The sequence below is a fragment of the Calidris pugnax genome, unplaced genomic scaffold, assembly GCF_001431845.1.
Source record: "Calidris pugnax isolate Ruff unplaced genomic scaffold, ASM143184v1 scaffold289, whole genome shotgun sequence".
Taxonomy (NCBI): domain Eukaryota; kingdom Metazoa; phylum Chordata; class Aves; order Charadriiformes; family Scolopacidae; genus Calidris; species Calidris pugnax.
This window is the reverse complement of record NW_015091339.1, coordinates 241,389-253,349: the sequence shown is the minus strand read 5'-3', so window position 1 is coordinate 253,349 and position 11,961 is coordinate 241,389. Positions and strand designations below refer to the sequence as shown.

The following is an 11,961-nucleotide window of genomic DNA, read 5'->3' as shown; positions in this document are numbered from 1 at the left end:
TGTGGAGCTCTGCCACTGACTTCTCACAAGGTCTTGGGCAAGTTGCCATGAGAAGGGCACCTGGAGAGACTCAATGAACCATGGAGCCAGCCATTCTCCTATCCTGCAGCCTTATGAACCCTCCCTCTCCACATCTTATCAGGGGCATTTCATTGCTTGTCCTCCTGAATCACCTCATCCCATGGACATGGCTCATCTCCTCAGCACATGGGCTGGTTTCATGCTCACACCAACTCAACTCCTGAGCAAGACCCCAGTCCAGAGCTACAGCACTGCCCCAACAGCCACGACTTGCTCAGGCATCAAGTAAGCTTCTCCAGAGATGAGGAGGGAAAACCCCACCAGAAAGGTGCTCTTCACCCAAGCACCACTTCCCAGTTGGCGCTGGTCAAACTGGGAATTCCCTGCCTGCTGCCAGACACGCTTCCTCTGGGCTGCTCTTCGGGGTCATAAGAGCAGCATCCAGCTCCAGACAGCCAAGTGCCTGCAGGATATAGGACATTTCCCTCCCAGCAATAATTACGGTTGATGATCTTCACAGATGGCCCTCCCAGAGCACGCCCTCATCAGCATTTGCCGTTCTCCCCATGCAGTAGGGATCTCCCCACACAAACAACCTGATTAAATCCACAGAACTCCAAGCAAAACCAAAAAAAAAAAAAGAAGTCTTTATTCAAATACAAAAAGAGTTGCATAGAAGTGCACGGGTACATTTCTAATTAAAAAGTGCTTTTACAGTAAAAAGCCAGAGCAAGAGTTTGCCATTTTCAGCCAAAGCAGGCAGCTTGCCACATTCCCCTGGACTAGGAACCAGGATCCTCTGCCCAGGCAGGATGGGTCCCCAAAACTAAGCCAGGCACCTATTCAGCTTCAACTCAGCGATAAACAGCAGCGTGATAAAGCTCGGGACACCCATGGCTACACAAGTGCGCTACGAGCACGTATAGACTACGCAAGCAGAAAAGGTATAATACGTCAAACAGTAGCATTGAGGTTCAGGATGATCCTCGGGCACCTCCAGGCACTCAGGACCACTTTAGCCTGACGACAGAGGGTTTGTTTTTCATCTGAGGTTTGACTTGATTAAGAACAGACTGCAGTTTGTTAATACTCATCCTCATCGGCCTCATCTTCTTCTCCGTCTGCCGAGTCCCTTCCAACCTCCTCATAATCTTTCTCCAGGGCAGCCAGGTCCTCCCTGGCCTCCGAGAACTCCCCCTCCTCCATGCCCTCCCCCACGTACCAGTGCACAAAGGCTCTCTTGGCGTACATCAGGTCAAACTTGTGGTCCAGGCGGGCCCAGGCCTCCGCGATGGCCGTGGTGTTGCTCAGCATGCAGACAGCCCGCTGCACCTTGGCCAGGTCACCCCCGGGCACCACCGTGGGAGGTTGGTAGTTGATGCCCACCTTGAAGCCCGTGGGGCACCAGTCCACAAACTGGATCGACCGGCGTGTTTTAATGGCTGCAATGGCCGCGTTCACATCCTTGGGCACCACGTCGCCCCGGTAGAGCAGGCAGCAGGCCATGTACTTGCCACGGCGTGGGTCACATTTCACCATCTGGTTGGAGAACTCAAAGCAAGCGTTGGTGATCTCTGGGACTGAGAGCTGCTCGTGGTAGGCCTTCTCTGCCGAGATGATGGGCGCGTAGGTGGTGAGGGGGAAGTGGATCCGTGGGTAGGGCACCAGGTTGGTCTGGAATTCAATCAGGTCAACATTCAAAGCACCGTTAAATCTCAAGGAGGCAGTGACTGATGAGACAATCTGCCCAATCAGCCTGTTGAGGTTGGTGTAGGTGGGACGCTCGATGTCCAGGTTGCGGTTGCAGATGTCATAGATGGCCTCGTTATCCACCATGAAGGAGCAGTCTGAGTGCTCCAGGGTGGTGTGGGTGGTGAGGATGGAGTTGTAGGGCTCCACCACTGCTGTGGAGACCTGTGGGGCTGGGTAGACAGAGAACTCCAGCTTGGACTTCTTGCTGTACTCCACGGAGAGCCGCTCCATGAGGAGGGAGGTGAACCCGGAGCCTGTGCCTCCCCCAAAGCTGTGGAAGACCAGGAACCCTTGGAGTCCACTGCACTGGTCAGCCTGCAGCAGAATAATGCATATTTACCTCTCTCTGCTAAGCATTGGAATAACTATCCCAAATAATACAGCAATAAATACAACTGAACCAAATAATACAGCAAGAAATTCTGCTTAGTGGATTTCCTGGCCAAAGCACACCCAACCCCTAGAGTGGATTCACTCCCTACATCACCCTCCTGAACATCTAAAGTGTCCAGGTGTTAATCAATTGCAGCATTTCCATGGAGCTGCCATAGGTAGCTCTGTGTGGTAGGGTGGAAACTCTTGGCAAATTGCTCCATTATCAGCTCAATGCAATTCCTCAGCAGCTGAGAGGGGGTGGGATGTAGCATGTGGGTCCTAGACCCTTAGGAGACATCTCAAAAACATTTCTACTGATAGGCATCCAAGGCCGTTGTTACAGTCCTGCTTCACTCCTATCAAAGGTGGAGTTTGGTCTGCCCAGCTGGGCTAATAATTGTCCATTAAGAGCTAATATCTGCAGTTGCACAATCAGGGTGAGGCTTCCTTGTGATCGAAAGTCCTTCTGCCTCTTAGGTCTAGTGTTGCATCACTTCATATATATATATATGTATATATATATATGATATGTGATGACAGTTGCTTTTAGGACAGACATACAGGTTCAAACGGCCACTTTACTGTGGAGCAAACCACAGCAGCAGCCCTTAGAGCTCACATAAAGGGTTTGTTTTTTTTTTAAGACTTTTACCCCAAACCCAAAATTTAATTGCATTGTGCGTGGTGTGTCATTTTAAGAGAAAGGCTGGAGTTTTTTTTTCTTACCATTTTACGAATTCTGCTGAGGACAGTGTCTATGATCTCCTTTCCAATGGTGTAGTGGCCACGGGCATAGTTGTTGGCAGCATCTTCCTTGCCACTGATGAGCTGCTCCGGGTGGAAGAGCGCATGGTAGGGCCCGGTCCTGATCTCATCTGCACAAGGAGGAGCAGTCATGGAGAGCAGCACACAGTTATGGGTTCTGGACATCAATGTGACAGAGCAAAACCCAGAGCAAATCTCCCAGGAGCTCATGTGAGATGACAGTCATGGCATGATTAGCTCAGACTGGGAATAATGGAAGGGGTAAGAACAACTCCATCTAAACTAATTTATCTAGGTCCTACTGTAACTCCTCCATCTTCACCCAGCAGCCACTTTAAGCCAAATTACATTAGGGCCTCAAAAAGTTTACCTGTGTTTCCAAAATTATTATAGGATTATAGTTATCGCATGCAGCTTGTGTTTCTGCTTGCTGCAAAGCATCTTGAGGTGGCTGGAAGCCCTACCTCCATTTTTTGCTCCACAGCACACTGAGGAGGAGACAGAGTGCCTCCAGTGTTGATGTTTCTGCTAGATGTATCCAACCCAGCTTCAGGCACCTTATGAAGACAGGCATTAGGAGCAGTTTCTCTAGGCTCCATGCAGTCAATGAGGTTGGAGACATCTCCAGCGGGTATTTAAACCCACTCAGGCTCCACATTGGATGCATTTCATATTCTGCTGGCTTGCTCACTAGGTTCCCAATTTAGTGCCTTGATAAGGTGCCTAAAAATTAAGTGGAACCAAAACAAAAGTCTACATTCCTTTCATCACATGAAATAATGAGTCATCCATCCTAGATGATAAGATAGGAGCAAACACCCAGGTAAAGCCTAGAAGGCAGAAGCAGGTAGATGGATGCAGGTGGATGGGAGTCATTTCCACCAGTTCCTCAAGCAAAAAAAGAATTTGTTTTCTAGGGAGGTAGTCTAAATCAAAGTGCCACGATCAAGTTAAACCCCCAGATCACTCATGGACCCCAAAGGAGAAGCAGAAAGCTTGCAGTAGCAAGACACCCAGTTTCATAGAATCATAGAATGGTTTGGGTTGGAAGGGACCTCAAAGATCATCTAGTTCCAACCCCCCTGCCATGGGCAGGGACACCTCCCACTAGAGCAGGTTGCTCAAGGCCACATCCAGCCTGGCCTTGAACACTTCCAGGGATGGGGCATCCACAACTTCCCTGGGCAACCTGTTCCAGTGTCTCACCACCCTCAGAGTAAAAAATTTCTTTCTGATATCTAAGTTTCCACTGAACCATGAAATTCGTGGCACCCATCTGCTCAAAGATCCTTCACAGGTAGCATTAAAACCTGATGTGATCATAATAAGTAATAGGGGAGTGTAATTCAACTAGAGCAGGTTGCTCAAGGCCACATCCAGCCTGGCCTTGAACACTTCCAGGGATGGGGCATCCACAACTTCCCTGGGCAACCTGTTCCAGTGTCTCACCACCCTCAGAGTAAAAAATTTCTTTCTGATATCTAAGTTTCCACTGAACCATGAAATTCGTGGCACCCATCTGCTCAAAGATCCTTCACAGGTAGCATTAAAACCCGATGTGCCACATCAGGTAATAGGGGAGTGTAACTCTGACCGAGGTTAATAAACCCATGTCCCTTTACACCTGCTGAGGATCCTGCTCCAGACAGCAAGGTCTGCTAAAAGGAGACACCAACTGAAGACAAGTCAGTGTAGTAAGAATAATGGGTTTGTCACTCCCCAGGTCCATTTGGAAATGAAGAATCTGTCTCCTTCTGATGGTTGGAGACATTTTACTAGAGCAGAGGAGCGGGACCTGCTGGGAAACATGTGCAGCAACACAAGCCCCAAGGAAACAAGGATCAGGAGTCCCGGTTAAAGATGCCACATCACCCAACTGCCCCGCTATTACCGATGACGGTGGGCTCCAAGTCTATGAACACCGCTCGGGGCACGTGCTTCCCAGACGCTGTCTCACAGAAGAAGGTCTCAAAAGAAGAATCCACTTGTTCGGAATTGGGCTCCACGGGTTTCGCTTGCTTGGGGCCGGGAATCGTCCCGTCCGCCTGGATGCCGTGCTCGAGGCAGTAGAGCTCCCAGCAGGCATTGCCCATCTGCACGCCAGCCTGCCCGATGTGGATGGAAATGCACTCCCTCTGGAAGGGGGGAAAACGGCTTGTTAAGGGAGATTTTTAGACATCCTGTCACTTAGCACTAGGCCCCGCCGTCCTCGTGCGAGCCGTTTGCTGCGGATGATGATGAGGGAAACAGGCCGCTTCCGCCCACCCGCTGGGAGCTGGAGCGAGGATCAAACCCGGATCTGCTGGGCAGCTGGACACAGCTGAGCCACACAGGCAGCAGCCCTAGGAAGGGCTCTTCCCAACCCAGGGGAGGAGGAAGGAAGGAGGTGATGGGCTTCGTGCTGGGCCAGGAAGCAGCTGAGCAGCGCTGGCTCCTTGCTCAGTGCTCGACCGGCCCTAGAATCATACAATGGTTCGAGTTGGAACGGACATTAGAGATCATCCAGTCCCAACACCACTGCCCTGGGCAGGGACACCTCCCACCAGACCAGGTTGCCCCGTCCAACCTGGCCTTGAACCCCTCCAGGGATGGGGCAGCCACAGCTTCTCTGGGCAACCTGGGCCAGGCTCTCACCACCCTCACAGCAAACAAGTTCTTCCCCAGATCTCATCTCCATCTCCCCTCTTTCAGTGTCAAACCCTTCCCCCTTCGTCCTATGGTTCCTCTCCCTCATCAAGAGTCCATCCCCAGCTTTCCTGGAGCCCCTTGAGGGACTGGAAGGGGCTCTAAGGTCTTCCCAGAGCCTTCTCTTCTCCCTCAACCCTCTCAGCCTGCCCTCACAGGAGAGGGGCTCCAGCCCTCTGGTCATCTTCATGGCCCTCTGCTGGACCCATTCCAACAGGTCCATGTCCTTCTTGTGCTGAGGACTCCAGAGTTGGATGGGGTCTCACCAGAGGGGAGCAGAAGGACCCTGCCACGGACCGGAGCAGCTATCAGTTCCCCAGGTCCCAGAGAAACGGGGCATCAGGGACAACAGCTGCAGGTTCCTTGATCCAAAAATGCTCTGCACCAAGCAAGGAGAAGCCAAGCTTGGGAAATCCACAGCCAAGCTGGGAGTCACAGCAGGAAATGAGGCTGGAGGAAACCAGCAGATGCCTGGGGCCAAAACAAGGGAAGGCTGACACCTGGGGAGAGGCTGGGAGTCCTTATTTAATCAGGTCACCCTCCGGGAGCCTCTAACTCACTCCAGGGCAGTATTGGAGGTACTGGTGTCTTCTGGAGACTCTCTGGGGACTTTTGATGGTTGCGCTCTTCCCTGGGTAATTGGCATCTCTGCTGATTCCAGTGCCCCAAGATCAAAGCACTGCTGCAGCGATGACAGAGGCTCCTGTCTCCTCTCCCAAGCGGAGACTCCCAATTACTGCCACGCATGGCATGGGGTGGTGCTGCTTCCCGAGGGATCACCATGAAAGGGAGCTGGTGATCGTACCTGGAGGTGGCAAGCAGTGCGCCCGATCCCAGTATTTCATAGAATCATAGAATGGTTTGGGTTGGAAGGGACCTCAAAGATCATCTAGTTCCAACCCCCCTGCCATGAGCAGGGACACCTCCCACTAGAGCAGGTTCCTCAAGGACCCATCCAACCTGGCCTTGAACACTTCCAGGGATGGGGCATCCACAACTTCCCTGGGCAACCTGTTTCAGTGTCTCACCACCTTTTTTGGAGCGTCGATGGGCAGCTTGGTTCCTTTCACACCAGTCCTGCCCAGGGCTGGGGGTCTCCACAGACAAGCCCAGGTCACCTCCTCCAAGTAACCCACCTTGAGCAGAGCATAACATGGCAACCTAGTTGTCTCAAAGGTGAGAGGACACTCTGTGCCCACCCCTAGGTATGACCATCCTGCTGGAGGGACTCCATCCCTCAAAAATCACTACCCTCTAAGTAATGCTAGACAGTCCTGGACACCAAACACTTGTGGCCATCAGGAGAAGGACACAACACAACTTCTCCCCTCTTGGTCTCCAAGTATGGATGTGTCTAGACATTTCTCAATCCTCAAACAACTCCAATGGCCACCACATGCCCAGGTCACCCATCATAGAGCTAGACACCAACTGGATGAACGTTCCTGGTACCCCAGAGGGACACCAACCCCTTTACCCACAGCTGGCTAAACACTGCTTAATCCCAGTCTGGGCCGAGATCACCAGTTCTTCTGGGTGTGGAGGCCGGGTTTAAGTCCTCCCTCTCCGAGTTGATATTTGCACTATGTGGGAAATGCTGAGTGCCATTTGCCCATCCCTCCCCGCAAGATGGTTGCAATAGCTCCTTCACCACGATTTGCAAGGGTCAGCGCCGCCGCAGCCGCTTCCACCAGCGCTTGCTGGGACAGCTGCTCCACTCACTGTCCTCTCCCAGCTCCCCAGTCCCACCACCTGCTTCAAGGGAGCACTGGTATTTTCAGCCCGGGGAATGGGAACCAAAAAAAAAAAAAGACAGACAGAAAAAAAAAGAAGAGGGGCCTGTTGGAAGGAAAAACGTTCATCTTTTTTTCTGCAAGTTTTTTCCCCCACCTCAAATATGCCAGAAGGGTTGGGTTTTGATTTTTTTTTATTTTTTTGAGATCCCAGATCTCCAGGATGAACTGTATTTTACAGACTCTGGCTATAGGCAGCCTATTGTTGTCCAGCTGATTTTCCCATTGGAAACACCATGTAAATGTTTAACTGTTTTATAGCCAGGGCAGACTCCAGAAGTCAGCAGATAAAAGGAAAAGTTCAAAAGCTGACTCGCTAGGAGTTACTTTGAAGTTCTCTTCCATTTGCAACATGCAAAGGGGCACCATCAGATTTTCCAACATGTTACTTCTTTTTTTTCTTTGCATTGGCAATAAAGTGACAGTTGCGTTATTCTTTGCAAAAAGTTTCAGCTGGATCAGCCAGCGCTGCTCAGGACTTGCAGTTTTTTTAGTAACCAGATCAATCCTCTCCACTTTCACAGCTGCAAACTCTTTAGAGCAAAGATTCCATTAAAAAAAAAAAAAAAGCTAGAAGGAAAGGGGAACTTTATTTCATTTAATATCTAATCCCAAGGGTTTGTAGCAGACAAAGGCAACATGGCAGCTCACTCCTAAGGAAGAAAGGAAAAAAAAAAAAAACCACAACACCCTAAAGGTCTCTGCAAGTTGCACTAGTTCTTTGTGGCAGTGGGAGAACTGAGGTGTTAAACTTTGGGAAAAGGGCTAACAGTGTCAAAATTCAAACTTTAGTCTAGCACATAGTTGGGTATCGAGATGGGCTGGTTGTCCCCCCCAAAAAAGTAAAACCCAACTTGCATTAAAGAGGTGGAAACTTTGCAACTCTACAGACCCCACCTCAGGAGCTGCAAACCCAGAGTGAAAGGCAGCAAGAGGCCACTTAAATAACTCTTCTCCAACCAAGTCCCTCACTTTTCCCTTATAAGGAGCAAACATTGAATCAATGAACCAGAAGGTAATCAGCAATCAAACAAAGCTGTTTGCAATTAACATCCCCAAGAGAAAGGAGAGAAAAAGAGCAAGGAAGCTGTTTAGCTCAGTACACTTGGAAAAAAAAGAGAGACACTCTATATTTTAAAGTTTAGACTAATACAAATAGAAGGCATGCTCTTACCATGGTGAGGCTGGAGGCTTGCTAAGATCTAAGCAAAACAGCTGCTGCCCCTGCCTCTCCCTGCAACTTTATAGCCCAGGAAGGCTTGACTCCACCTGAATATAAAGAAGCTTTCTGCCAGCTTAAAGGAACAGAGCCTCTTTTCCTTTGCATCCCTAGAAATAGCACGGGATAAAATCATCTGTTAGTGCCTAGCTGGTGTGACTGCAGTGATTAAACAGCCTTGGGTAGAGGGCAATGTGAACTTTTTTCATACTTTTTTTTTCCAAAGAGTTAAAATCATCTGTTAGTGCCTAGCTGGTGTGATTGCAGTGATTAAACAGCCTTGGGCAGAGGGCAATGTGAACTTTTTTTCATTTTTTTTTTTTTCCAAAGAGTTTCAACTAGGAAAAAAAAAAAAAAAAAGATACTAAAGTTTAGGTTTACCTAAAAAGAAGGAAACTCTGTGGAAGTTTGTGTGCCCCCATATGATTCACTTTATCCAGCAGAAAAGTTCTTCCCCTTGTCATTATTCAAAGCACTGCCACTGATTAATGCTGTATTTTGTCTGGTTTTAGATACAATATCACAATTTTGGGTCTTTGTTCCGTATCTCCACAGACCTTTGGGGGAATCTGCTGATTTTTGCCCCTCTGGGATGTTCAGGTGTAGGCTCAGGCCCCTTGTTTGGCCATTAAGGGTTCATTTTGCCCTCCTGCCAAGAGCTGAAATAAGGAGACCCTGAACCAGTTTTGGCCCCATCCAGCAGATGGGCAGGTACGTCTTTAAGACTGCTCTGGATCTGCCCTTAAATCTCAGTATTGCCTGTGTGGGTATTAACAACAGGTAGACAAGAGTGATTAGTGGTAACTCGTTTATTAGTTCCCTTATTTACCTCTTCATTCTCCCATTAAAAAGTTCCCAAACCTCCTTTGGTTCAACCATAGCAGCAACTGGCTGGAAGCTCTGTGGTGGGGGACACAACCATGTCACAGCACAAGCACAGCCAGGCAGTCAAGGACAAGGAGTTTTTTCCTCCATTCAGCATTTGTGAGACCCCCTCTGCTTACTGGGTCCAGTTTGAGCCGACCAGTACGAGATAGACATTGGTATACTGGTGCAATCCAGCATAGCCCAAGCTGGTCAGATTTGGAGTAGAAGACATAGGCAGATGGGGTAAGTGTGGGGCTTATTCATCCTCGAGAAGGGGAGACCTTTCAGCTCACCACGAAGGTGGTCAGACATTGGAGCAGGAACCGAAAGAGGGGGGAATTTTCATCCTTGAATGTATTCAAAACTCACCTGCACAAGTCCTCAAGAAGCCTGCTCTAAGTTGACACCAAGATATTTTTAGGAGGCAAAATTAACCCTCTCACCAAGGACCTGTGTGTAAGGACACCAAGGACTGTAAGGGTGTCCCCAGCCACAAGGTAAAGACCTCAGCCTTGATGGACAAACTGACCTGCAAAAGGAAGGCATCTATGGAAGAGGTCTCCTCCACCACCATGTTGAGCCCAACCTCTGCCTCTGAGGGCAGATGGGAGCATTACCCTGCTCCTGCTTGGGACTGTGCCACGGATTTAGGGAATACGAGCCAAGCAGGTTGAGCACATGGCTGTGCCTGTTTTGGAAGTGGGGGAATTCAGCCATAATTGGGTCAGGCAGGGTTCTTTTGTTAGAGGGAGCATCACGCAAACACTGCTGTCAGCGTCGTGGCCTCCAAACCTCTGCTGGGAATAAAGGTGGCCTCTGAGTTCAGAGAAACCATTCATTTCTGGCCTAAACCAAGAGCCTCTCAAACACGTGCACCCAGCCTGCCAGTCAGACAAGATCTTCTCTTTCCAAGAGGCATCCGTTCCTCAATGAGAAAAGAAAAAATGAGGCATTTTTAGAGCACGAAGCATTTTTTTTCACTAAATGGTGTGCTTTTAGTCAACCCCAAGCCAAAAAAAAACCCCAAAAAATGGGGATGATTTCTGTCTTTGATGGGAAATGGAAAGCAAAAGAGAGAAGTGCTCCAGTCTGGTGGTGACAGAGAAAGCCTGGCTGCAATCTCAGCTCCAAGACATATTTAGAACGGCATCAACGAGAAGGACAGAGACCACCCCCCTCCAGAAGACCCGTTGTGGCAGCTCCCGGCCTTTTTATAGCCAGACCTCACAGCTGCTGCCTCCTTTCTTCCCACTCCCTCATCCCAAATATCGCCTCCTCGCTCTCCCTGCTCTTCTTATTGCTGTCCCCACCGCATGGTCAGGCCCCAGCTGCTGTTTGCCTTTACGGAGCAAATCCTTACCCACGAGGATGTGGGTGGCATCCCCAAACAACACTGGACAAGTGTCCTGAGATGGAGGAACTCCAAGCTCTGGGCAAGCACTTGACTCACCAGGCTGCTGAGGAGCACAGAAGGTACCAGGTTTGCTGTCCTGCTTTGGAGAACAGCACTTAAACGTCACCTTTTATGCCTGTCGCTTGCTTTTGTTAGAGGAGCCCCCATGGAATCAAAAGGATTTGTCCCTGGGAAGAGAAGATATTTAATTTAATATTAATTTATTTAATTCAATATTAATTTTTGCTGTTGCCCAAGCAGGAAAAAGCAGGGGAGGAAAGATCTCATTTTGCTTCAGGCTGAGCCAAATGTGGGATTTTTCAGTATTTTTGGTGTGTTGGCTGAACCGAAAAAAAAAAAAAAACAGCGATTCATGTAGTTCCAAAATCCACCGTTTCAGAAATAATTTGCTCCCATGTTTAATTGTTCACCTAGTTAAATTTACTCCCTGTTTCACATGCGAATTTCCCTCGCATCAGCTTCCAGCCACTGGCTCTCATTATGCCTTTTTTCTGGGGAGCGAAAGCTGCCAACTTTCCACACCCTCATCCCCCCGAAGGCAGTTGTTGTCTTTTCAAGTGAATTCAGCGCTGGCCAAATATGAGGAACAAGAGTCCTAGAGATCTCCGTCCTCCACTTTAGCCTGAACTGCTAGATCCCATTCCCCAGCAGGTCTCCATCTGCCTCCCTTGTCCTCCAGAGGCACAAAGCCACTAACATCCTTGATGGGAACTCCCTGGTGACCTGGGCAAACTTGGGCTCATCCCACTTAACACCACCATCCGCTAACAAGCCTCTGGCAGGGGAGGAACTTGCCCTGTGCCAACGGTTCCCAAAGCTCAGCCAGTGGTGAGCACACGTCTCTCAAGGCCGTTGTGACCCTCAGGAGCTTTGGGGGCCACCACATGGTGACCCTGCAAATTTTGCCACGTGGCCTTCAGCCTCACATCTGATGAGCAACTGAGGAACCCCCCAAGGAGCACTCACTTATTGATGGGCCAATTAGTCCTCTGGACACCCCTTGTTTCTCCTTGTAGGGAGGCCTCAGGCCACTGTTACCCTAATTTAGGTTTGCCAGGGCTGACTTTGAA

General features: G+C 49.5%; 1 protein-coding gene across 1 annotated transcript; it reads right to left on the bottom strand.

The window, feature by feature from the left end:
* Positions 1–651: 651 nt before the first annotated feature.
* Positions 652–8,640, bottom strand: LOC106899268 (tubulin alpha-3 chain). Its single transcript, XM_014961012.1, has 4 exons — positions 8,566–8,640; positions 4,805–5,048; positions 2,875–3,023; positions 652–2,088 (listed from the first exon to the last, which is right to left on the bottom strand). Exons 1-4 carry the CDS (start codon positions 8,566–8,568, stop codon positions 1,105–1,107), a joined length of 1,380 nt encoding a protein of 459 aa, XP_014816498.1. The 5' UTR covers positions 8,569–8,640; the 3' UTR covers positions 652–1,104.
* Positions 8,641–11,961: the final 3,321 nt, after the last annotated feature.

Coding starts and splice junctions, on each gene's coding strand:
- LOC106899268 (XM_014961012.1), bottom strand. Junction 3,024..4,804: donor CTTGGAGCCCACCGTCATCG/GTAATAGCGGGG, acceptor CTCCTTGTGCAG/ATGAGATCAGGACCGGGCCC. Junction 2,089..2,874: donor TCAGCAGAATTCGTAAAATG/GTAAGAAAAAAA, acceptor ATTCTGCTGCAG/GCTGACCAGTGCAGTGGACT.